Source organism: Gallus gallus, chromosome 1, assembly GCF_016699485.2.
Source record: "Gallus gallus isolate bGalGal1 chromosome 1, bGalGal1.mat.broiler.GRCg7b, whole genome shotgun sequence".
Lineage (NCBI taxonomy): Eukaryota > Metazoa > Chordata > Aves > Galliformes > Phasianidae > Gallus > Gallus gallus.
Window position 1 is genome coordinate 65,139,850 of NC_052532.1, and position 27,715 is coordinate 65,167,564.

A 27,715-nucleotide genomic window follows, 5' to 3' on the forward strand; every position below is an offset into this window, starting at 1 on the left:
CAGCAACAGGGATAAGTCACAAATGAGCAGTAAGCCAGACTTCTTCAAAAATCATGAGAGGAAACTGCATTCACAATTGTTAGCGTAGACAGGTATATGAATATGGACCAGTGCAAAGTTAAAATTCACCTTAGTTTACCCACTTTTTGCTCTTCATTTGGTTTGATGTGTTTCTTGGTTGTGTTTATTATTATTATTATTATCATCAAGTTAGTGAGTTGTTTGTTTATGTTGATTGCAAACCTGTTTTCATGCCTCTGTTCCCAAGTATCCGGCCTTCGGGTTTAGATGAGTAAAGTGGTTTGGGCAGAATCCAGATCAGTTCATGCAGAGGCTATGCAGAAAGTAGAAAAGTGCATAACAAATCTAAGCATGGATTTTGTATGCACTTTTACCCTAAGAAAATAAGTCTGTATATATATGTACACATGTGTGTATGCATATATCCTATGACACCAGTGTAAAATTTTCAGCAATTTACTGCCTTGCCAAAAACATATGTCACCATGTGTATTTTGTAAAAAATCCAAGGCTTCCCATCCTTTAAGGAAACTCAGTTTACGTTCTGAGAAAGGGTTTAAAAATCACTTGCAGCCACATATTTACTGGTTTATAGTACACGGTATTTTAAATCCAGTATGTTAAAATGTTTCATGCATTCAAATTCAAACTGCTTTGAGAAAATAGTAGTTTAAATATCTATAATTTTATCAAATCAGAGTATGTGATAATATAAATCCATTCTGAAATTGAGCATATCTTCAAACTGCTGGAAAGTATTTTCCTGTATTCAGATTCAGTGCAATTAAATTACAGCCTGCAAATTGTATAGATATAGAATATGTTGCTCTTTAAAGCAGCTCACTACAATGGAGTGATCTTTGAAATACTGCATAAAGTGTATTCTGTCAAAGATACTGTGCAGTGCCATATGTCACACTGCAGAAAGTGGTAACTTCTAGTGTATCGTGGTGACTCTGGCTATGATATGCTATATCTATCCATGTACATGGATATGTCTCACTGTAGCTCCATATATGTGTGGAGCTGAGTCAGGGTTGTACATCACCTGAGTAGGGTGGAAAGCCACGTAGCCTTCATGTGAGGTACCAACTGGAAACGTCTGATCTGCAGTAGTACTTTTTGAGCCAAAAATACAAGAAGGTGCTGTCACAACGCTGTATGAAGAGTTCATGGAGTTCCACATGAGGTGGCGTTACCCATACTGTATGGAGCGGTGTCAAGTGCAAACTTGCAAAGAGGAAATCACTTACGTTCCCCGTTCTCCCCCTGGCGGGGATGTAGGCTATGGAGATGTGGGCCTAACATGACCTGAGCACAGTCTATGCTGTGAGGTTCTGGCACAGTTGAGGGACAGGATGAGACCCAGAGTCCTACGTCCCTGTTCGAGGGACCAGCCTCTCATAGAACTCAGTAAAGTCCAACCCTACAGTTGGGCAGGAGTATGGTAGGCCCCAGATTCACAGCCTCCATGCATATCAGAGACCGTATGGCAGAAATACACCATTGAGAAGAGCTCTCCCTCACTCCGCTTGGTGCTAATCACAGAGAACAATGCTGGCTGCTTTGCAAAATATTAGTACTGCTGCACAAAATCTGGGCGCCTGCTTATAGCCTGCTGAGTCAGACTTGTTTACTTAGTTGAAGTATTAATCTCTGTCTCTAATCGGCAGTCAACAACTCCAGGCTCCAGGCTTAATAGAATTTTGAACTGTAGATTATGCAGTTTTGCCGAAAGTATGAGGCTTCTATCGTGCTTTGAATTAAATATTCTCCCTCACTCCCCTTTGGTCTGTTTTCCATGGCAGAGGCAAAGATAGATGATTAATTCCTCCCATCCAAAGCCTTGTCTTTTAATTTAAGAATTTTCTCTAGCATTGGCCAGAATCTTCAGTTTGGAACACTGAGAGGTTAAGCAATGAAGACAGCCGTTAAATTAACTTCAGCAATTAATATTTGTTTCAGTAAGATGAAATAACACACAGTGTATCAAATACTTTCTTTCTTGCGATACCAGATGAAATAAACCAGAACTGTGGGGAAAAGAGGCTGATCTTCTGGTTGCATGACAGTGTGATGAGCATGGAGTGCCATCTTCTGATCCTGTGGCTTGGATTTGCGTGAGCAAGTAGTAGGACGTGAGGAGAGGAGCAGTGAAGTGAAACAGCTATTGCTGGGATCTGATGCCCACACTATGCAATTGGGAAAGCGGAAAGGAGATGTTGAGCTCTACTTAGCTAAAATAGCACTTTCTTCAGGTACTTGTAAAGCCCTTCATGAGAGTGAAGCAGCGTCAAGCTCTGTTTTGCTGTTCTTTGGTGTATTTTGAAGTATAAATGATGTCACTGGTGAGTCATTCCTGGCTCTCCGGCTGAGCAGTCTGCTCAGTTCTCCATGCTACGTACCTGACACTCCAGGAAACCCATATGCTCTTTTCACAGACGTTACTTCCTCTTTTGGAATTTAGATTTCACTAAAATATACACACACAAAAAAAAAAAGTACAAAATCTTCGGGAGTTATGTCTCAGGTAAACTGCTTATACACCTACTGAAAGTCCAAAGCAGTAGGATTGAGTTTATATTTCAGAAGAATGGCAAAGGAAGAAATGTTCAGTCTTGGAGAGTCTTGAATTAGTGACTCCACTTAGAATTTATGATGACTGATAGTGCACCACCAATTGTGGCTGAAATGTCACTGTTGTATTCAAAGTTCAGAACTGGCAAAAGATGTGCCTGCTGCATTTCTATTTATTCTGCTTCTGCACACATCCAGTCTCCCTCCCAGCACACTTCAAAGATCCTCAGTCTTTTGCAATTGTATTATATAGTTGTCATTTCAAATACATTACACATGTTGTGCTTTTGGTAATAGATTGTTTCTTTTAGCAGCAATATATTGCGCTCCTGGGTTTCGGGACAGATGGTAACCAGAGCCACTGAATGTTGGGAAATCCTGAGGAAGTTCAGAAATGCATTCACACATCAATCCTCTTGTGCATACACTGGAAGCCCAGTGTCCCAGCTGTGTTAGATTCCCTGTGCGCCTGACTGTGTACAAAGGGGATTTGCCTGGGCCACAGTTAATCTGAAGTGCATAATATACAGAACGGTATCTACACATACTGTGAAAGATGTACAAGATTTGCCAGTGATATAGACTGCTTCTTGGTGTTATTTCTGCTTATGCATCACTTCAGTTAACAATTCTTTTTAAACGATACATGGAAAATCGGGATACATTTCAAACCTGAAGGAAAGCAAGGACTGCTTGAACTGGTCATGCAAAACTGTAATCATTCTCATTGCATCTTTTTAAATAAAATAACGATTGAGAACTCCACTTTTTTTTTTCTCTATTTTGCTCTTGGTTTAGCTGCAGAGTTGCTTTAAGTTGAAAGTTGTTACCACTGCACCAGAATGCTATATTTTAACATTGTGGCAATATTTTAAAAATCTCAGAATATACTTGGGATTCGTTCCATTCATCTAAGCATAAGTGTTGAACATAAATTAATTGTCCTAGATCCCTCTGTGGACAGAAGAAAGAGGGATCACACAAGAGGGACTCTTCCCATCCTAAGCTATGCAATGAAATTTATTTGTGCAAATAACCCCTAGCCATCGACTATGTCTCTGTGGGGAAGCCTGAGCAATTCATTCAAATGGATTAAGTAAACTGCAGATGGTGAAAGCTAGGAAATTAGATATAGTGAAGTTCTGAACTCTTTGCATACTCTGAGCATTATGCCCGATGCGCAATCTACTCAGCATGATTCTCGTTATTTAAATAATTATTTCATGTTATTATTTTTCCATTCTGTTGATAACTGCTTTAACAGAAGTTGCTGGGAAAGTTCACCATTGCCTCAGGCACTGCTCCAAGAGGTTGCAAACTTCTGTTCTCTTACCTATACTATTTTTGTCTTCTTCAGTCTTCTGGTACCAGTATCACAGTGGATATTGCAGTCATGGGAGAAGCGCATGGGCTCATTACAGACCTTCTGGCAGATCCTTCACTGCCTCCCAACGTGTGTACTTCGCTGAGAACAGTGAGCAACCTGCTTAATACACAGTTAACCTTCCAGGCCATCCACAAGCCAAGGGTGAATCCTTTGGTGTCCTTCAGTGAGAATTACACATGCTCTGACTCGGAGGAATGTCCAGAGAAAGGAGAAAAACTAGCTATTCCCAAGGTGAGTATTTGAGAGTAACTCCATCTGTCATCTTATGACATGGCTCTCCTTTAAGGGACAGCACTATGCTTGTGGGACATCTCATTGTTCGATTCAGATTACCATTTTACTTATTAATCATAGTTTTCTATAAAAAGAAAATAAAATAGACTGTTTATTTCATAGTAAAACAATCCCTGCATATCCTACAACTCATGGCCAGCTAAACTTTTGTTCAGACATCTTTAGAAGATGATGTTTGACACAAAAAATTCACGTAGATGATGCCCGTATTTCCTTGTGGGTGCTGGTTGGAGCTTAAGAGAGAAGAAATGATCAGGAACAGAGCAAGCAAAAGCCTTTCAGCATCCAGACTCACAAGTCTGACTCAGTAGTTCTCACAGAGTTTCCCCTCCCACTCCAAAAATTTTTGACACTGCATGTAGGGTGACCAGAAAAATATATTACTGCCTTGACAGATGGCTTTATGAACGCTTAGGAATTCAGCAGGGATATAATCACTGTTAACTGCCGATGTTTAGGAAGTTAGCAGCTAGAAAGAACAGATCAGCTTTGAAGTAGTATGAATTGTACACTCACTGCTGATTAGCTGTCCTGCAAGGTCTGCATTTCACTTTCAAAGCCAAACCAAAATACTTTTGCCATGCAATCTCACTTGTAAAATTAAATATAGACAGCATATATTGCCTAGTGAATGCTTTTAACTTTTAACAGATGAAATGACACTGCCAGCATTCATTCTAGAATTTTCTGGCATCTGAACTGCAACACTTGTGATTCTTTTTAATTTATTTTAGTATTATGATAATTATTACCCTGCTTGCCAGTGTAGCAGCTGCATATATGGAATGGGTGTTTGCAGGTCTTGAAGCACGTGTTCTAGTTAAGTTTAGTGCATGTGTGTGCAATGACTGTACTCTAGGCTCTTAGAGGAAAGATTATGTGGAAGAACACTGCCATCACATGAGCAGACACAGCGAACAGACTACAGTTTGTAGTTGCATAGTACCTAGTGAGGAGCAGAGAAATGAAGGATGAAGAAATAAGTTAATGTTACAGAGGAGTAATTTGACTGAAGAAATCACTGACCTGAATGCATTATGGTTCGTAGAATTAATAGTTTGCAGTCATTTATTTATGTGTCTAAATATAGATTTAGAGTCTTTACCTTAAGCATCTGACACAGAGTATTTGGGGTAAGAAGTTAACATGCTAACATATTTATCTGTGTGCTTGAGGTTCAGACCTAAGCGTATCTTCCATCTTAACTTTCTCAACCCTCTGGCAAAGTCAGAGTTCTTTATCACAGAGATATTTATTTTAGCTCTTAGCTATAAAAACTACAATGTAATTACAAGAGAAACATCTTACAAAATCATGGTAGTACCCACTAGAGGGGCTCTCTGTCGTCATCTCTTATTATCAGTAACTGCATTCCAAAACTTTGGAAAAAAGAATCATGTCATATTATAGAAAAGGAAGAGTCAGGTGAAAGACAAATGCAGGGTGGTCAGAAAAAATCTTAGGTAAAGGATGATGCTCTCTCTAAGCTTTTCAGAAGTTTTTTCCAGTTGAGTCTTGAAGATCTCCATACTTGTAGACTCTACAGCTTCTCTGGGAACCATTTCCAGTATTTGATCACCCTCAACGTATTTATTTATTTGTTTGTTTGCTTATTTTACATTTGAATGAAATTTTCTGTATTTCCATTTGTGCCCACTGTCTCTTGTCACTGGATGCCACTTCAAAAAGCTGATCCATCATCCTTCCTCTTCTTGCATTCATGTATTTATTCACATTGATAGGATCTCTCTTTGAGACTTCTCAAGACTGAACAATCACAGCTGCCACAGCCTGTTGTTTTATGGCAGGTACCCCAATCCCTCAGTCATTTTTGTAGCCCTGATAACTTGTTTAAGTGCTTTTGGCCACATCGTATAAGATTAACATTTCCAAACAACACCATTAATGTTGTGTCTCCATTGAACTCCAAGTGCTGAACACTTATGGTTATGAAGTTGTGAATATATAGCTTTCCTTGAACTTAAAATAGGGAGGAAATCCTGTACCCTCCAACACTGAGTTCACCAGCCTTTGCTGAATTCAGTGGAAGACAAGCACTATATTATGTGGACCAATCCAGAACAAAGGTACCTTACCAGATACTGTCAGGTAGAATTAATCAATTGCTATAAAATGTTTTTCTTCTGCATGTTCAAAGTTTTCAGAAGCCTATATATACTCTAAGCAACTGATTTTTCTTTAGCGCTTACGGAGAAGTTTGCCTCCAGGACTGCTGAGACGAGTGTCCTCCACTTGGACCACAACAACGTCAGCAACAGGTTTACCCACACTGGAGCCAGCCCCAGTGAGAAGAGATCGCAGTGCCAGCATCAAACCTCACGAATCATCTTCATCCAGGTTACATTCTACTTCATCTCTTTTTTATGCCCATCTCTGACAACTTTTCTTTGGTTATGTGTGATGATGTACATCATTTAAAAGTTGTAACTCCAAACTATTTTAGAACAACTTCTACACACCTCAGTAAGTCAAGTTACCCAGTGTCATTCCCAGTTTTAGTCAGATCACACTGTAATTAGTACTATTACCAGGAGGCAAAATGAAAAACAAAACAAAAAAAACCACAAACAACAACAACAACAACAAACAGTTTATTTTAGCAAAGTTTTAGAAAACTTGAATGTTTCTTCTGCATCTCAAAATCTGTTGGCAGTAGTGGAGAATAAGACAGGACCTGACAAGGCCCAACACCCACAGTATTTGCTGAGGGATAGTTTGGTTGAATATAGCCCCAAGCACTGCTTTTGTCAGCCTTTCTATCATACAGGGAGCCTAGGTGCTCAAGGCAGCTTGCAGAGTACATTGAATATCTGGTGCAACAAAAATACATGGCTAGCCAAACTTCCCTTTATAAGGAGTCCCATGTATCTCAGTAAAAGTAAATACAGAGAAGCTATAATCAAATGTAAATATTATTCCAGTCATCGGTCTGTGGTTTGCAGGGTGCATTTGATTTATACTGTTGATCCCAAATTCTCACACGCTATTTAAGCATCCTAAGATGGGAATACAAGGGAGAAGGACACCAATTAAATATTATTGTTGGTCCTTTTCTACAGTTGTTATATAACTATGCTTGATGAGCCAAGTGAGCAGGCTATCAATTCTTCCTGCATTTAACGTCGCCAATTGTGTAATTATAGCTCTGTCAAGCCTCCCAGCCTACTGTTTGCAGTTCTTCTTTTACAGTAGGAGAAAGAATGTGTATTCCAGAAAGGGGAAAAATGAAGCCCGTAAGTAAGTCTAGCTTTAAAAATGTTGGCAGAGCAATGCAGATTTACTTTCAAGGAAAATAATTTTGAACTGAAGGGGAAAAGAAATCCTGATTATCTGCCACTTCCCCAGTACCAAAATCAAGCATGCTACAAATCATAAAAAAGGGATTGTTTCATGAATTGAAGTGGAGAAGGGAAGGAGTGAGAGTGGAGTTGGTCTGTGCTTGTTTCTTCAATAAGAAACTCTTCAGCTTGTTCCCTATACATTAGCTTCCACAGTCACAGATTTGCAAAAATTCCCCTTAAATATCTGTTTAAGATTAGGAGTCTTATATTCCTTATCCCTTTGTCACAAAAATAGTAAGTCATAGTCATCTTTTAGCTTTAAATGATTCGGGAAAGAAAGCTTCCTTATTCCTGCTCTCAGTCGCATCTCTATCCAGTGAATCTTCCTTAAGAAGTCAAATAATAGAGTTGTGGTGGTTTACTTCTTTGCATGCTTGGTTGGTTTTGTTTTTCTTTATGGTGGACAGCGTTTTATATTCTTTCTGCCAACTAACAGTCCTCCACCACTTCAAACCAAACCAAAACCAAAACCAAAAAAAAAAAAAAAAGAACCTGTTTCTATCTTTCTGCATCATTACATATTATAGAAATTTGTACCAATGAAGACAACCGGCAAATGTTATTGACAACGCAGCACTTGCTTGTCCATCACAGCAAAGTGTTAGTGGAATTAAGACACATTTTTTACTTCTTTTTTTTCCCCCAAGTTTGGCTGAGACTGGGCTGCTTTAAAAGCCTGTCTTCTGCTTTGCATGTCTTCTCATCACTTGGTGTGGGAAGGATGTGGGCATAAGCCTTTGAGGAGAAGTGTGGAGCCTGAGAGAAGTCCTCATAATAAATGGCAGTGCAACATCACTGCAAGAAGCTGACTTTTGATGAATGTCATTCAGGAATAAAAGTGATAAATACAGTTTTCCTACTTTACAAAACTATTTGGCATCTTCTGGTAAATGACCTAATGACGACTGGAAGCATGTCCCCTTTCTTGTGTAGATGACAAACATTTGATCATTGTCACTCTGCCACTCCCTGCAAAATACATATCCTTTTTTACTTTAGAGAATTTAACTTGGATCAGTAACCAGTGTCCTCAATATCTGTCAGTAGGATTTATGTCTGAGATGCAGTATTAGTTATCCAGAGCACAAAGTGCTCCACCCAGAGAAGAGGCACACCACAGCAGCAGCAATCCAGTGTTCTGCTAAGCCTCTTCTGGTCTCCTGAAGTCTCCCCTGTTGCCCAAAGGGTTAATGGGTATCTGTCTTCATGGTTGCAGCAGAGATGTGAAGGAGACTGATTTTTCATTTACCCTGAGAATTTCTGGCACTTCTGGTTGTTGTAAAGTGGCATTAAAAAACAGTATAAATTTAACATATTTCAGGTCAATTGTGAAGCCTCTTTTTAGCTGTCAGAACAATATACTAAAGACAGTTTTGTGTAAGTAAAGTGAATAGGCATGAGCACTGAAGGAAGTCCAGGAGTGCCTACATTGTAAATATTTTTGCTGAATACAATATTCCTCACAAATAGTAATTCAGCTAGCAGATAGATGCTATTTTCTTCATCAGAGATTTTGTGCCATCTCAGTACCAAACAGTTCTTGCTCTGTCTTCTGATATCTTCAGAATTTCTGTGTCAGTTTTACTGTGTTGAAAAAGGCTTGTTTGCCTTCTCATTTCACAGCACCGACTCTTGGAACAGCTCCCTTCTGATGACAATCACAAAGAGCAGGTCCTTCTCTACGTCTTATGCCATGTCTCCTACCAACCACCTGAATGCCAAAAGGCAGAGCCGCCAAGGTGAGTGGTCACCCGTGGTCTTGTTGGACTCACTCAACTTCTTCCTGGGAACTCAGTGACTAGAGCATGCAGCTGCTTTTATTCTCTGCCCAATCTGTATATTTTCCATCAATATGAATATATTCATTTACTTTAAAAAAATCAATGGCTTAAGATACTAAAACTCACAGTGATGCCGTTGTAAATGTTTTGATTTTATGGTTTATAGGGGCTAGTCATGACATGATAAAGCAAGTGCTATACGGAAGTTTGTTTTGATCCATGAAATTCACTTGACTACAATAGGACTGAGAAAAGAGGGTTTTCTGTAGCATTTGTTAAATTAAATGTCTCTGTATATTGCCTGAATGAGATTTCCTGGAACACATTCTGCATAATGCCATTTGGAGTTGCAGGCAGCAGCTGACCCTTCTTAATGCAGCCATATCCAAGACAAAAAGATTCTATCTCAGAGGTCTGTCTATGTACGTTCATTGTTGAGGAAGTCCTTGTAGCTCTTACTGATGTTTAGAGAAGAGAAATATGTTGTTTTTATTTCTGTTCTTTATTTGGCACATAGGACCTTTAAAGAAATGACTTCTGTTTTAACCAAGAGACCGATTTAGAGAAGGTGACTTCTTAACTGATAATGGAATGTGCAATAGAACAGATATGGAGTAGTCTTAATCCACAGTAGTGTGGTTCTCTTCCCTGTACAAATGAGAGATAACGTTTACCCATACTTTAAATTGCCAAACTTAGAGATGAGTTTGAAGATATGGCTGCACAATTATTCTGCACATCTAGTTCCGTCACATCACATCTCTTTCAAACTGGGAAGTCTATTTAATCCCCTCTTGTACAGAAGACATGTTAAACCATAATGAAGATTCACTAACAGAATATTATCTTACAAGAATAGCAAACCAGCAAATTAAAAACATTTAAACTTGAATATAATGGAGAATGTAGCACCAAGGATCCCGGGATTTATTGTGGAACATAACAAATCCAATTTAGACTTATGATTTTCAGAGATGAGCACATTAACTTGAAAATGCGTAGTTAATATTTCGTACTGGGGAAAGAAGACAGCACTCCTATCAATCAGTTTTACATTCATCTGCTCTGCTTCCAGAAAGCATTAGTAGTAATCTGGTTGCCCAAAGACATGAGCTCCCTAGTGGTGAAGGGAGAGCTCTGTTCCATCACAAACAATTTTTGACACTGAGGATTGATACTTTGATGCTTTAAACTGTTTACAATGATGGATTTTTAATTATGATTTGCTTTTACGTTTCAAATAAAGAATTGCTTCAATTTGCAGTAATTATTACCAATTAGTCTTTTGTATATGCTCCATTGGCAATGCGTAACAATTCTTGCTGGGAGTTGCTCTAGATAAATTTGTAAACCTATTAATTTACAAAATGTGTCTTAAATTATGCTTGGAAGCATAGCATTTTAAAGTACTGCTAGCTATATTTGTTTTGGCAAAACTCTTAAGTATAATTTCACGTTGCATCAAAGTTACTGTTTTCTTTCTTCAACTCTGAATGTTAAAAATTTCTGCAGATGGAGACGCTTAAAAAAAAAAAATGTTTCTATCATTCATCTTCTCTTACTTTGTTCAAAATTCCTTCTGGTAGCAAGACATGTTTTCTCTCACTTTTGGCAATAAATGCTTAAATGTCAGATTATATTGAATTGTTTATATTTTTCTGGGGGGGGGGGGGTTGTTTGTTTGTTTGTTTGTTTGTTTTGGGTTTTTTCTTACCTACCCTGGTAGGAAAACGTTCAAAAGACAGGAGTCCAGCCTAGCAAAAGAAAGCCAGCTGTGATTAGAAATGTTGCTGTGAAAGTCACTGTATGAATTCTGAAACTTGCTTTAAGTTGTTGAAAGATACATATATTGTATGCTGTGGCAGTCATAAAAATTACCTGATAGCATATACCTCAAAGATAGTTAATAATCCAACTCAATCTCTTGTTCAGCTAGAAGGCTTAGAAATGTTTTTAAAACATATTTTTGTCAGATAGAAAGCAGATCTCTCATTGGAGTAGTAGCTATAAAACAGAGCATTTCTGTAACTTAATTGAATTTCCATGTCATGGCCATCTGATAACTTTTTCAAACTAGTATATTATCTTAGTGGAAATCACTGAATTAAGACAGCAACATGAATCACGTTTTCCAAGGAAATTCTGTAATCAAAAACTTAGATGATGTTGAATATCTCCAAATTACAGTATAGCAACTGTCAAAGTTTATTTATTACTCATGGATGGGCAATAGTAATCATATTTTAAACTCACATCACAGTAAGCTATCAGGAAAAAACATTGGAACTATAGACGTGTATATCCTGCAAGGTTAGTGTTTCATAAACTTAGGTCAACATATGGCCTCATGCTAAGTTAATTGTGTCTGGAATGCATTTAGATTGTGTACACAATTCAAGCATAAAACCAGTTAAAGCTCCCAAGCTCTTTACTTCATTCAGCTCTGGGGACTGAGTTCCTACAGACTTTATAACCAAGCTCAGGAGGTATGCCTATTTAAATGCATTTCCTTTAAAGAGAGATACTGTTTGCACCCTATGCTTTATTGTAACAGAATCTTTTCGTCTGAGACTAGAAAATGTAAGGTGGATTTGAAGAAACAGCGGCACTTTATATCACACACTGGGTTCACTGATGCATTCCATCTTGGGAGTGGTGCTCAGATAGAATTGAGGACAGGAAGAACAACGCCATGCTAATGTTTGTGCATATGAATATTACTAGATTCTAGCTCAGGAGTACAATACCATGTGGTACAGGTAATGGTTATTTGCCATTGTGAGGAAGACATAATTGAAAATAAGTTCAGGCTGCATCAGATAAAGGCCAGAATCAGGAAGGAATGCAGAAATGGCACCATGAGTACAATATTTTATATTAACATAATGTATAATTACTAAGAATGGCTTTTTTTTATTATTATTTTTTATATATTGCTAATAATCTCACATGTAGAAATCCAAATTTGCTGGGAATGTGGGTTAGCCATTCTTGTCCCTTCTGTACAGATGAAGACAGTAAAGCAAGGAGAATCTGTAGATAAGTCTGGGAACTGGCTTGTTAGAGTTTGGTGCCTCTGATACTGGAACATACTGATACCAGTAGTGATGTCTCCAATGTATTCTTTTCATTTCATGCCTTCCAGTTAATGCATCCTACTCAACAGGGAGAATATGCTCCATGCTTTGAGCAAGATCCTCAGCAGGTGGAAGCAGCTGATAGTAATGGAGCTTCATCATTCTGTGACAGCCATGAGATTGGCTCAGAGTAGAGAAGGGTTTTCTCTCTGTTTTTATTTTGGAAACTATACTTCTGCCTATGTATTAAAAGAGGACTCACAGAACTCAAACAACCATCTACTGCTAACTGACAAGACTCTTCTTTTGCCAGGTATCCCACCAAATATTTCACCACTCACTTCTCCATGCCATTCACCCCTTCAAGGGACGCCTGCTACGAGTCCTACTGGAAAAACATCTTCTGTGTCATTTCCAGACTCTACAGATACTGACACCAAGCAAGGTTTAAAGCCACACAAAGTCTTAACTGCTACTCAGAGTGCACCTAGCCTGTCAGAACCTAACATCAGCCCCTCTGTTATCTGCAGCAGGTAAGATAGTAGTTTATCTACTGAAATGATCCATGTGTTGGATCATTTCATATTGTCCTCACAAACTTTAGACACATGTAATCTGCTTCAATATTGATATTTTACCATGTTTAAGCAATGGTATAACTATATAACTCAGTATATAACTGTGTAGGTTGCTGCTACGAAGTGATTTTATAGTGCAAGACTGTTAGCTACATTTACAGCTTTTACATGTCTGCTTCATGAACAAATGCTTCATCAGTAGCTTTCAGATCTGAAAGTTGGATTTTGTGTTAACAGCTTGAGTTTCTCACGCCATGCTGCCAACATGAGCAGTCACTTTGAGATCATAGGCCAAGTCTTTCAAAACAGGCACCTGAGGTTAGATACAAAAATATAACTGCTAGGGTTTAAAATCTGCCGGCCTATAAACCTCTGCCTGGTGTCTGATAGAAGTGTTCCAGCAGTGCCTGAAGAGTAAGGAATTTTGAGGACTGGCTCAGAAGGAGTGAAACTTGTCATCTCTAAAGTAGAGTCAGATTGTGTGGCATTAGCTGCTGCTGAGTTCCTCTTACTGCCATGAGTTACAGTAATGGTTAAATTTCACACTTTAAGGCATCTAATTATTAGCTTTGTCAAATTAGGCTACCGGAGCTTTCAATATATGTCCAGCTCAGAATAGCTGTAAACGCTGGTATTTAGAAGCTGGCTCCGGTACAGTTTCAAGATGATCTTACCTGTTAGTTGTTACTTTTAATATAGTAGTAATATAGTAGTAAGTTGATTGTGAGTATTGGCCAGACAGCAGGCACCATGTTTGAGTTTTCACAGTGTAGATTGCTGTATTCGTGGTATGTGGTAGTTACTGCAAAAAACCTGCCTTGCCACAAAACAGTACCAACTCAGCAAACCCCTGCAACCAACAAACCAACTCCCCCCCCCCCAACAACAGCAAGAGAGGTAATAAACTCTCAATGGATTCTGTGTTTTAAATCAGATCCATCCAGGCAATGGCATCAAGACAGCAGTTTTGCTTTCACACAAAGTGAAATATGATTGGAAAATCGAGTGTGAAGGTATTATTAAACACGGGCATGTACTAGGGCAATGCTGTTAAAATAATATATCATTCTCTTAATTTTTTTTAGTGGGTGAGGCAGGTATCCAGAATATGTTTTTGATGACCCTGACAAATAGGATTTCAGCCATTTTTGTATAGTGCACTTACAATGATGTAATGCCAAATCAGTCACCTTGTGTTCTATCCCAAACTCCCCCTTTGTTCTGCTGTAGTTAGTTGGTTGTCACTGCAGTAATGGCAAAACAACTTTTTGCATTATTACAGTGAAATGTATTCAAGTTTTAAGCAATAAAACCACAACGTGGTGATGTTGAAATTGAATTATATAGCATTGTGTGGCACTCTGGCAAATTCTCTCTGTTTTCTTTAATCCATGCTCATAGAGCAGCTGTAGTACAAGTAGAGTTTTTTGTTTGTGTGTGTGTCTTGTACTGATAAACTTAGAAAATTAAAAGAAGGTGTCGTATAGTTTAACTGTAGGCAACACAAATTAATTGCATTGGTCAGATAATATAAGGTATAGACCTGTCTTTTTCCATTTCTGTCTTCCAGTAAAACTTCAGCTCACTCTTGTAATTTTGTCTTTAGAATACAGTCGATGCCATAGCTTGCAGCATTTGACATAATCATATACTGCTAGCAGGAATTCTTTTTGCATAAGACTATCCAGTGCACGTGGTCTTTATATTATGTATGTTTCTTGATGTTGTTTCAGCTGCGGCAGACCCTATAACCAAATAGAAGCTGGTGATGGTACACTAGATAGAAGTGATGGTACCACCCACACCCTCAATAGAACAGGTAATTCTTTATTGGACAAAAGCTCCTCATCCTTTAAAATGTAATAATCATTCACTGAAAGGGCAGGTATGCCTCAGTCTCACAGAAAGAAAACATATGAAGGTGAGACCATACAAACTGCCTTTGAGCCTTCTTTCCCTTTTTGCTTGTTCAACATCTGGAAAAGTCTCATGAAGAATATAGATGCATTGCATAAATAAATATGGTTTCCCATATGGCTTAATCTAACCTAGCCAGCACAAATAATGGCCATCAATTTTTTTCCTGGTTTTCAGTCTCTGTTCCAATTTTTTACACTCTGCAAGATATATGCTTTAATACCTTTGGACAGCTAGTTCAACTTTAGACCCAGCCAAGCAGCACATATGTATTATGAGTCAGAGATCCTGTTGTTAATATTCAGAAGGTCACAGGATGATGTTCTTGCAGTCCTTGCTGTTCATACAACCAGCTTTGTTACTTGTTCTCTAGATGATCCTGCGCAAGCCACTTCTGACTATGAGACCAACAACAGTGACAGCAGTGATATTGTACAAAATGATGATGAGACAGATTGCTCCAAAGAAAAGGCACGGAAGGGATCTGTCTGTAGGACGTATGCGCCTGAGACCATCATTCTGCATCCTTTGATACCACCTGAGGTAGCTTGTTTAAATTCTTTTGTCAACACTGACTGAATGTAGACAGACTCTCAAAAAAAAGAAGAAAGAAAAAAAAAATAAACAACCCTCTTGGGCATTCTAAAGATTAAGTCCATGGCTCTAAGCAAAAAAAAAATCATAAGGCTCATACTTTTTAGTAGCTTCTGAGCACTGACCACTTGTGAGACACTAACCATATATTTTGATGAATTAGTGTAACCTTATGGATCTGGCATTTGGCACTTAGGAAGTGTTTGGCTTCTGTGTTAGTGTTGCCTTTAAAGGGAATAGATTGGAAGGAAAAGAAATGATCATCTCAGACTACCAGCATGATGTACTGTCTTCCTGCTCAGCCACTTCAGCTTCTCAATGGCCTTGCAGTCTTGACTTATATATAGCAAGCCTTAGCTTAAAATAAGTAAACACTTTCCTGAGGTTACTGCATGATATTATCGTCATCATATGTCTTGAATGTAAGAACACTGACAAGTGTTGATCTTCCCATAACTGCTGTATTCAGCTGTGAATTTGATTCAGAGCTTAAGTTCAGTTATTTTTTTACAATCTGCTGTACAACTGGATTAACAAATTTAAGTTGGCTTGAGCTCTTGAAAAGATTATTCTAATCTGTTGAACTGGAGTTGGACATGCTGAAAGGGGCCTTTTTCCTGAGATATTTACTCACCTACAGTTTCATAGAAGTAAAGACATACAAGGAAGCGTTCAGGAAAAATGTGATAGCAGGGGAGTACCACATCTTTTGTTTGCAGGCCTGGGAAGGTGGTAGGTCTCGATTTGACAAGTCTTCCCTCACAACATGCTCCATTAACCAGGATAGACTGTAATGGATGTGTCCCGATGCAGAAGGAGAAACTGAACATTTTCCCCTCTGTACCGCTGCAAATTTTACAATGAAGAAGACTCACTTGGAAATGAATGAATGATTCCCATGAATGAGTGAATGAATGAATATCTGTCATGGATAAGTTCAGAGACTGATGTTTCATAATACAGAATTTCCTATTCATATGAGCGAAACAAATTATAGAAGAGTGTCTAGCTGCAGGGCTGGTAGAAATGAGGACAGCTCTGCTGAGCTGAAAAAAACACCATTGGCTTAGAAATGATTCTAACATGACCTTAGTTTTTCAGAACATAATTTTTTTGCATGAGTTGCTTCACAGAACTGAAATTTATTTTATTCTATTTTCTGGCATAGGACAAGCCTGTACTTGCTCCTGAGCCTCTGGTTATGGACAACTTGGACCCTCTAATGGAGCAGCTTAACAGCTGGAACTTCCCAATCTTCGATTTGGTGGAAAAAATTGGGAAGAAATGTGGTCGGATTCTCAGTCAGGTAAGAATGACATCTCATCTGTGATGACTGGATATTTATTGAGATTTGATTTATTTGAAATAGTGCTAAGACCCATAAGCTGGTTATCCTATAAATGATGATCCCTGACATGTAAATCAGAGCTGACAATATGAACTCCTTGTCAATAAATTCCTTATTTTAAAATTCACATCTCTTTTAATTTAACAACGTGAAAGAAAAGAACATAGATACCTATTTTGCCTGCTTTTGTCCACAAATGAGTTTGCATAAACCCTTTCAAATATCCTGTCCTATCTGCAGGATCTGCTTTCATCCCTTACCAGGTATTCTGTGAAAGGATTTCTCATGGGGTCTACTGTGGGAGTGCTAAACAGTAAAAATACAGAGTTTAATGCAGGACATGCTTTTTTATATTGGAAGTTACAGTCAGGCAGTGCAAGAAAGTAAGGTTTCAAGAAGTGGAAATAAAATAGTCTTTGTTTTATTTTCTCACCTTTAAAGAATGAACATTTTGATAGTAAATTGAGATAATTATTCTGTAAAGGCTAATTTTCTATGAATTGGGATGTGAGAGCCTTCTGCTCTTTCTTTTCAGCTGCTGACTTTTCATCCCCTTCTGTATGTTGAATGCAGGTACTGGCACAGACTTTCTGTACTCAACACAACTGATATCAATTCCATAATCACTTTCTTGGCTGAACTCTGCTCTGTGGTTTCCCTTTTCCTAGCATACTGGCAGATCAGACATTTTTTCCTCTTATGGAGGTATTAAAGTTCATTAAATGGAAAATCAAGTCATTATATTTAGGGTTGTGAGGAAAAAAAACACAGGAGACTGATACAGTATCACTTTACAAGGTATTATGTAGTGATTAACACTGGAAAGAAGTATTTATGTTTATTGGTATGTGGGAAAATTAACGCTCACACACAAACACAGTGGCTAGTTGGTCAGATCTGTGAGCATGGTCTGCCTTTTATCATTCCGTAGTTAGCAAGTAACATATATATCTAACCATATATATCTCTAGGTTAGTTTTGGAGAAACAGGCAAACTGTGGCTGGATATGGGTATTGATATTTATTCAATTGATTGAGACAGCCTTATAATACACAGTAGGCATGTGATTAACATTCTCTTCTACATATTTTTCATCATGGTTTTATTTAGCAGCAGAGCGTCTTACAGACTCATAAGTGAAACATAAGGAAAAATGGGACATTTCTAGTCTCATAACCAGCAGTTTGAATGATCAAGTTTGAATGAACAGAAGTTTCTTTTAGCTTTGTCTGGCTGCATCTGTAGGTCTTAAGCGCTTTACCAAGTTGCACAGAATTCTGTACCTCTCAGGATGATTTCCTTCTGCTGCCCATGGTTTCCATTATGACTCCACACTCTGTTTCTCAACATTTGCTTCTTGAACACATTATTCTGTGCACATTCTCACTGTGGCAGTGTCACAAAATGAGGCCTGTGAAATATAATAGAGAAGCTCAAATAAGTAATATTTGTGAAAATTCACCATCTTCTGTAGCAGCTGTTCACAATATCTCCCACCCTCTTTGAGCAGAATGTAGCAAGTTCAGCCTTGTTCTTAAAATAAAGATAATTCCTATTGTTTTTTTCCCCCACCTACTAAGATGTTCCTAACAAAAGTATTTTCAGGAGAAATAGATCCAAAATAAGTCATTTGTTCTCTGCAGATAAAACATATTGTCTTTTTCTTGTATGATTTCAAAATGCTGGGATAGTATCAACAAAGGAAAACAAAAGCTCTCATGATTTATTCTCTGCTTTTAGCCATTAAGTGGACTCATCCATTAAAAAATAAGTAAATTAACAAGCTGAATTAACTTGCTAGGTTAAATTTATGAGATGGAACAAAGTGGAGTTGACATGTGCCTCTAGGGAGGCATTCAGTTTAGAAAGCAAATGCTGGCATAGCATCTTTAAAGCTGCTTGAGATGTCTGTTTCTCCTTTTAGTAATGTGAAATTTATTTAGACGTATAAAAAGACCCTGAACCAGTCAGTGGCCATAGAGGCATCTATGCAATATACAGTAGAAAGTACCCTAAACATGGCACTAACTGACATGCATAATAGGGGATAGGGAAGAATTTGCATACCAATTTCATTTCAGAAAGGAACAGCAAAGCTTCCAACTGAGCTGATGCTTCACAACAGGCCATAAAGTTAGATACTGCTTATAGTCACACTTCTTACAGCTCCTATAAAAATAAAAACCTGCGGAAGAGAAACTCGTTTGCTTTGGAAAGCAAATAAAGAATGGGTTAAAGGATAGGCTAAAGTCAAGGTCCCTCTCCAGCTTTTATTGCAAGGCTCCGAGAAATACAAAACATTGATGGTACTCCTGCAATTTTTGTACATCAGCAGCATTAAGATGAAGTGCTATCATTGCAGTGCACGTAGGTTGGTCCCTGGATGGTGCCAAGAGGAATATTTGGCTATCTCATGATCGTGCATGACTTCTGAAGAGAGAAACTGCAGCAATTATACAAGGGAGTAGGGAAATGCTAACCTAAACCTTGCACGAGTCCGCTGAGAGTTCAGTGTGTGCCCCTTACACTCCAGGAGAGGAGGTATGTGTGAATGACGATCCCCACTTCTAAAAAAGCTTCCATTAGAAATCACAAGGGAGAATCACTTGTTCCTATTCAGGCAGCAGCATGAGGGGTATCTGTGTTATAAATGATTCACCCAAGTGTTAGCAGCTGTAGCAGTGACAAACAGAAAATGGAGGCAGGAGGGAGAAGGCCATGAGAGCAGCCAATATCAAGTGGCTGGACGCTGTCACATCTTTGTCAAGGCTTGTCCTAGGTTGTGGAGACTGCACCGCAGCTGTGAGTCTGAATGATTAAATTTCTGAATGACTTGCTTAGTTGTTTCTCTGATGACCAGAGAAAACAATGCCATTTCACTCAGTTGTGGGGAAGAGCTACCATTCATATCCGTCTCAGCCAGCTTCTTTTCTCACCAGCTGCAGAGTTCTCCCCAGAAAATCCAAAGGGATGGAAAAACATGCTTTTATTACATGTTTTACTTAAGATGCCTGCTCAGTGTTGGTAGTGTAGCCCTATAAGGTTTGGTCTTGTAGGTTAATATTTCTTTATGCTTCCCCTTTGAGGATAGAGACATTTAGCTGGAAATATGGAGCTCATTGTTCAGTGATCTAAGACTGTTGTGTAGCATACATAATCTCTATGTATGTGAAAGGTTGAATCAAGACTAATTTACTTACACCACCATTCCACATAGAAAAGCAGGATTCTCTGTACCTTCTAATCCAAATTATGTGTAAAGACAGTCTCTTTGTTCTGCCTCAGTAGCAGGATCCCACTTTGGTTTCTACAACCCTACATTTTCTTCTGTGAAATGACACTACTGGTTCTCACCTGGGCTGTCTCCCTGCTTTGTAGACTGCATCCCTTTAAATACAGAACATTGGAAATCACAGAATCGTATGGGTTGGAAGGGACATCTAGACATCATCGAGTCCAACCCCCTGCTAAAGTATGTTCCCTACTGCAGGTCACACAGGATGGTGTGCTGATCGGTCTTGAATATCTCCAGAGAGGGAGACATCACAGCCTCTATGGGCAGCCTGTTCCATTGCTGTCCCCTTCAGAATAAAGAAGTTCTTCCTTGTTTTTGTATGGAACTTCCTATGTTCCAGTGTGTGCCCATAGCCCCTTGTCCCATTGTTTCTCACCTCCAAAAAGTCTGTCCCCATCAACTTGACTCCTGCACTTTAGAAATTTATTAACAGTGATGAGATGCTCTCTCAGCCCTCTCTTCTCCAGATTGAAGTGTCCCAGGTCTCTTAGCCTTTCCTCATTTGGGAGATGCTGCAGGCCCTTAATTCTCTTTGTGGCCCTTTGCAGGATTTTTTCTAGGAGATCCCTCTTTTCTGAACTAAGGAGCCCAGAACTGGGCACAGCGTTCCAGATGTGGCCTCACCAGCACAGAGTAGAGGGGGAAGATCCATTGCTTAAACTTTCGGAAGGAACTGCTCACAGGTCGCAGTTTATATATGCGGTATACAGTACAAAATACCTGTGGACAGCCATTTGGTTTACATTAGGGTGTGAAACACAGAGCAGAATTTGTAATTTCTTATCAGTATAGCACTCATCCTTTCAAATGTGTCTTAAATTGTTTAGTTCTAGACAGACCATTACCTGATAAATGGCATAAAAGGGATAATGTTTAGCTAACAGCAGTAAATAAAGAAGCTGAAAGACTTCAGGGTCTGATCTGTGAATGAAGTGGAGAAGTGATACAGTAATTTTAAAATGTACCATTATTTTATATGTTCAAGCTTTTTGTGCATTATGTCCATTTTGTAGTTGCTCCTGTCTGCATTTCTGAACACCCCCTCACTCAGCCATCACATTCTCCTTTTGATATATGCTCTCTTGGATGTCTACAGTGACTCTAGGCTGCTTGCTGCCTCTGGAATCCTAAAGTCATTTTTCCCATTGTATTGCCAAAATGGGAATTAAAGGAAGGAGATGATGCTGAGGATCTGAATCATTCTGTCCTTTTTCTCATTCCTTCACTTGCTCCCCCTTTTTCTGGGAAAGGAATTGACTCACGAATGCTTCTTGAAGAAGTCTGTGGGGAAATTTTCCCAAGACGCTAAGGAGCTCTGGCTATCTGCCTTTATGTGTGTATGCTTCTGAGGTGCTTGCAGAATGTGGGGGATCCATGTACCTGAAAGGAAGAGAAGAACATCTGGAAGGATGTATCAAAGGAACGAGGAGAACAGTTTGGCACTGATAAGTTGTCTGTTTGTGTAACCACACTGCTACGAAAATGCAAGTAGCTGCTGCTATAGCTGGATCAGATGAAATACTACCAAGAAAGCAGATTTCTGTGGGGTGATTTGACGGAATGATTTTTATGTATAATTTTTAGACTCTTTCCAGGCGACTTAGCAAAATGCTGTTTTGGGTTTTTTTTTGTTTTTGTTTTTGTTTTTCAGGTATCTTACAGGCTTTTTGAAGACATGGGGTTGTTTGAAACCTTTAAAATTCCAGTGAGGGAATTTATGAACTACTTCCATGCCTTGGAATGTGGATACCGAGAGATACCTTGTAAGTAAACATTCCCAGCAGATTATAGTTCTTTCTTAAAGCTTTGGGTATTTTCCATACACTTTGTTATTGAAGCTTTTCTTCTCTTATTACACCGGGTACTTCTTTTTTTAAATGAGATGCCCTTTTTTGTTAAACCTTCATATATATGTTGACTGAGACCATACATCGTCCGTGCATATATTACTTACAGTTACCACTGCACATTGTTTCAGAAGACAGTTGTGCAATGTCTTAACTCAAATAAATAACAGAAAATGGTGATTGAAAAGCTCAATAGCAATAGCTGACCGTACTGGATGCATGAAATCATTTGTGCTTTCTTGGTTACTAAGAGAGGAATATTTTTCCAGATGACTGCTGCATCACTGACAAATGGACATCTCCTTAGTCAGAGGCTGGTTTTACTCCATAGCCTCACTCATCCTCTTTCATTGCATTTGTTGTTTCGTGTTGCTTAATAATAATTCCTGGGAAATTTTTTTGCAAGCCTACAACCACATGGAACTACCATATGTACAAAGAAGAGTTTCCTGATGACATGTTTTCTGATGATGCAATCATACCCTTGTCCTAGCTGGAGTTCATTGAAACATTGCCCCCCTGTGAGAGATTTGGATTTTTTACACAGAAATAGCAATATGTTACCAAAATAGACATGCTTTGTAAAGCAGAAAAGATAGACAAAGTAGTTAGATGCTTCCTGCTCTTCCGTAACTACAGCCAGGCTGGTATTTTTCAGTGTGAATCATTTATTCACTGAAAAACCTGCTTTCAGTCATCTCCAAAGTATTTGCTAATTCAAATCAAACTTAACAAACCACTTCAACTGCGAAGGACTGTTCTTTTCTCTGGAGAAGAGAGGGAGTTACCCCCTGTTAGCTGGCAAATAAACCCTGTGCTGAGAAATATAGGACACCCTGTTTACTCCCACCACCCAGAAAAAATGTCTGAAGTATTGGTATACTAAGTTATATAATCTCACTCTTAAAATATTAAATACAAATTGGAACAGCTAAACTGTGAGAAATAGAAAGCAAGCTACCTCAGAATGCCCTCCAGCCAGCTGGTTTGGACTCTGCTGGGAAAGTGGGAGAACAAATTTCAAATCTTTCCTTGTGTTTAAACCTGAGAAGGATTATAAGCAGCAGATTATAGCTGCATATGAATGTCCAGCAGTCTTTCTTCTTTGTTTTCAACACTTCTCTCCTCATAGGAGCTCAGGAATTTTTGTGAATCTAGCCCTCTATTACTGTGGCTTTTCTTACGTGTGTTTCATTTTATAGCCAAGTGGAATATTTTGTTTAATAAATAACTAATTTACCTTTCAATTCTTTCATTTCTCTGAAGGAGTAGAAAACAAAACAACTTGCTTTGATTGAACCATTTTTTTTTTTTTGTCTGGTTGCTGAACTGAAAAATGATGACTATTCCAGTTGGATTAAATTAGTACAGGTTTCACAAGATTTTCATCCAGCCTTTATCCCATCGAGAAGCTTTAGAGCCCTGTGCAGAACTCAGTTTTTCATGAGGAGATTAGTACTTCAAGAAAGACAGGAGAGAGATCTCTTCTTTATTTTCCTTTTTTATTTCCAAAATGTATTCATTCCTATGCTGCTTACTGTTTTGTTGTTAAAAAAATAATAATAATAATAATTGAAGAATTGTAGCTAATGGTTACTAACAGATATTTAAAGGGGAGAGTGACAGGAGAGCAAGAGAGGAAAGTGAGGGGTAAATACTAAGGTCAAGCGGCATGACATTATGCTCACATTTAGTGAGCAGACAAAGTGACTGCAGAATGTAAATAAAGTAGATGTTTCTGTGTTACATCCATCTGCCCTTGACAAGTAGAATTTTAGGCTGACTTTAGGCATACACAAAGTATGAAATTGCCTTGAGCACTGTAGTGTTGGGTCAGTAAGATGCTGAAGTCCTTCTCTGCTTCTCATGTGCTTGAGATGGGGGTGTCACAGGTATAAAAGCAGGCTGCTTACATGTCTTGCCACCATATTCTACTCCCCCAGAGAACAGAGGTTTTTCCACCTCTAATTAATGCATCAACTTTACTTACCACTTCACAGAAAGGAGTTCTGAACTTGTGCTGGTAATTTTTCCTAATGATAGATACGTGTAATCTCCAATGCTATCCCAACTCTTAACCATTACCTTCTTACTGTAACATAATTCTGTTCCCATAAAGACTGTTCCAGCATTTAGTTTGATTAGGAGACAGATATGGCTGATTAGCATTATCAAGGTGTCTCCCACTGAAGTGAATGATTACCTAGAGATAAGATATAGCTAGCCCCTCTGAGTTACAGGGATGGGGTGGCCTGCCAATAGAATCCCATATTTTTCTGCTTTGCTCCTTGGGATGAATTTTTCCAGAACCCAGCAGAGGTAGCGTAACCACAGATCATAATTCATAAAATCAGATTTCTAAGAGTGTTATCTAATCACTATAGTGCCTCAAATTAGCCTAAATCACAAGTTGAAATACTTGTCTTTCAGTGATTCTACCCCAGATGTAAGCTATGGTTGTGGTGCAGCAGTATTACTCCTCTTCAAGCATCATGTTTGCTTTTGCCAGTGTATATATAAATGATGCTCTGTGGTGAGCTAGCATGCAATTCTTTTTCCAATTACTTGTGTTGATTGTAGGATTGTTTATCTGGCCTTGAAGGATTTGTGGAAAAAGCCTTGAAGTGACTTATCTCTTATTTCTGCAAAAAGAACTTGTAGCGAGCCAGATTACAGGAGCTGGGGCCTGAACTCTTAATCTCTGATCAGAAAACCACAGAAAGAACCTGGTTTAACCATGCAGCATACACATATCCTGAGCTTGATTTTGTGGAGCTACCATTAGCCAGTTAGTTGAAATCTGGCTACTGAAGAGGATGAGCTTTTTCAACTGATTTTATTGGAATCAGAGATTAACAATGAATATTCAAACCCAATGGCATTTAACTAGCAAAAGGCAGCCACTGGAGTAAAGGAATAGGACTCGAAGACTCATTGTTTAATGCTTTCTTTGCAAAGTTTCCTATGGTACAAATCCAACTGTTCTGCTACTATTTTTATCTTTCAGGACTGATATGAAGACTTAGCATTGAATTTGCTTCATCTGTTGTAAAAGAAAAGCTGAGCATTTACAAGATACAGCTATTTTTCATGGTTGTGATAACATTGGATTTCTCTTTGGCTCAGTTGACTGTCATGCAATACCCACTAGATGGTGCTGATTTCCCTCTGTCGGAAATATATTCATGTTTAATAGCGAGATCATTTGTTTTGTATCACAGATCACAATCGAATCCACGCAACTGATGTTCTGCATGCTGTGTGGTACCTTACTACTCAGCCTATTCCGGGACTCCCAACTGTGATTAATGATCACGGGTCAGCGAGTGATTCAGGTATATTTAAATATACAAGTATATATGTTGTATTTCTAAAGCTTTTGACAAAATTTGCTGGAAGAAAGCCGACAGCTGAGGAGTGAGTGCAGTACTTGTTTTTATAAACACTATTAAGTTGAGTAGCACGTTGGATGCTGAATGTATGTTTGTATAACTTAGAAGAGAATGGAATTGGTCTTCCAAAACCTAATATTTTGTATTCAGTGTGTGAATGCAGACCTTTGTGGTTGCCCTTAATAACGGGTGTTTATTACCATTTGAATTTTACAATAGGTTTTATTCTAAGAAACTGTATTAGCAGTGCTTTCTATTGCTCCTACAAGAAATGTAAACTCTTAAGTCTTCAAACCCTGGATTATTTTGCTATTATGAAGGCACAGGAACACACAAGGGGAGGCATGCACTGTTGCTGCTTGGTGATTGTGAAGTGTCCCTTTGCCATTCCTCAGTGTGCCCAAAGAAAAAGATTTGCTACTACCTCGCAAGACCATCCATCTGCTGTCTTATGATTGCTACTTACAAGCAGATTTTCTTATTGCACCTTTGTATTAACTTATCCAGCTTGAAGTATAGCAACTAGGGGGCCTGCCTGTATTTTATGGGCGTTCTGAGGGATTTGCTGTTAAAGCAGGAGTTTGTTTCGCAGGGAACATTTCTACTTAAATGTTTTTTTTGCTGGTGTTTTTGTGGCACACACATGCCATTTGTGAAACTCTTCAGGATGTTTTGGTGGTGGAAAGGGTTGCTCTTCCTGGAAAATTTTGTCAGTGATCATACCAGCCTCCACACGTAGATCAGGGAAAATGGGTCGAATGAAAGGGATTGAGTTTTGGGGATTTTGGTGTTTGTTATTTGAAATATGTTCATAGAATCATAGAATGGCTAGGGTTGGAAGGGACCTCAAGGATCATCAAGCTCCAACCCCCTGCCACAGGCAGGGCTGCCAACCTCCATATCTAATACTAGACCAGGCTGCCTAGGGCCCCATCCAACATGGCCTTGAACACCTCTTCGGGGCATCCACAACCTCTCTGGGCAGCCTGTGCCAGCACCTCACCACTCTCTTGGTAAAGAACCTCCCCCTGATATCCAACCTAAGTCTTCCCTCCTTCAGCTTAAAACCATTCCCCCTTGTCCTGCCATTATCTACCCTGTAAAGAGTTGACTCCTCTCCTGTTTGTAGGCTCCCTTTAGATACTGGAAGGCTGCAATGAGGTCACCCCGCAGTTCAGTGCTATTCAGTTGTATATAAATTCATTCAGTGCATCTCACTCAAAGTCTGCTGCTGACAGGGACACATTCAAGCTGATACTTAAAGAGGCTGGTAAGAGGATTAGCAGCAAAGAAGTAAAAGTCTAGACCTTGGACTGGAAAACATGCACCTATACCAACTGAATTCATAAATGTTATTCCACTACTTTAAGAACTGATAGTATTTCATACACTAATGTGTATGGTGAAGCAATTAGATGAAGGTGTTGGAAAGATCGAGTTACCCACAAAGCTCCAGCATGGTCATATCTTATTGTCAGTACCTTTTGTAGTTTGAGACCAGACTCTGCCGGATGGCGAGAACCTCCCTGGGGGGATCTGAAATTGTACCTTTCCAATTGCTTGCCTTACTGCACCAGGTCAGGTATGCATCGGAAAGCATTCAGGTCAGAACCTGTTTACTCTTCAGTTAGCTACTCTAAATTCTCCACTCCGTCTGCTTTGCTGTTTCCATATGTTTCAGTAAGTCACTGGAAAAAAAAAAAATGGTAAGGACTTTTCTAAATGTATTTATTTCTGTTCAGATTCTGACAGTGGAATCACTCATGGCCATATGGGTTATGTGTTTTCGAAGACATACACACCTACAGATGACAGCTACGGATGCCTAGCTGGCAACATCCCAGCTCTTGAGTTGATGGCTCTTTATGTAGCTGCAGCCATGCATGATTATGATCATCCAGGAAGGACTAATGCCTTTTTGGTAGCAACAAGTGCGCCTCAGGTAATTAAGACATCACTGTTAAGTTTGGAATGTAACAGATTTCAGTTGCCACCGGTGCCTGCAGTTTGCATTAAGCACAGTTCTACTGAATATTTTGAAGTAGCTTATCAAAGTGACAAAAATAATCACCTTGGGGATTGCCAGTAAGTCTCCTTACACACCCCTACCACATTCTATTACTGGTACTGTTAAGAAAGGTGTAGATAAAATGTCATGGTGAAGGAGAAGACTGACACAATTTGTAACTGGGAAATGAAAGAAATATTATTCTGCAGAGTAAGGCACAGAAAGATAAAAGAAAG

General features: G+C 38.9%; 1 protein-coding gene across 4 annotated transcripts in view; it reads left to right on the top strand.

The window, feature by feature from the left end:
- Positions 1-27,715, top strand: part of PDE3A (phosphodiesterase 3A) — a 243,226-nt gene that overhangs the window by 197,147 nt on the left and 18,364 nt on the right. For all 4 annotated transcript variants that reach the window (XM_015291846.4, XM_025141947.3, XM_046905076.1 and 1 more), the window contains 10 exons: positions 3,956-4,216; positions 6,483-6,637; positions 9,265-9,380; positions 12,813-13,032; positions 14,811-14,896; positions 15,368-15,537; positions 16,757-16,894; positions 21,884-21,995; positions 25,301-25,414; positions 27,214-27,413. In XM_015291846.4, the coding sequence (XP_015147332.2) occupies positions 3,956-4,216; positions 6,483-6,637; positions 9,265-9,380; positions 12,813-13,032; positions 14,811-14,896; positions 15,368-15,537; positions 16,757-16,894; positions 21,884-21,995; positions 25,301-25,414; positions 27,214-27,413 (1,572 nt within the window). The remainder of the gene's footprint in view (positions 1-3,955; positions 4,217-6,482; positions 6,638-9,264; positions 9,381-12,812; positions 13,033-14,810; positions 14,897-15,367; positions 15,538-16,756; positions 16,895-21,883; positions 21,996-25,300; positions 25,415-27,213; positions 27,414-27,715) is intronic.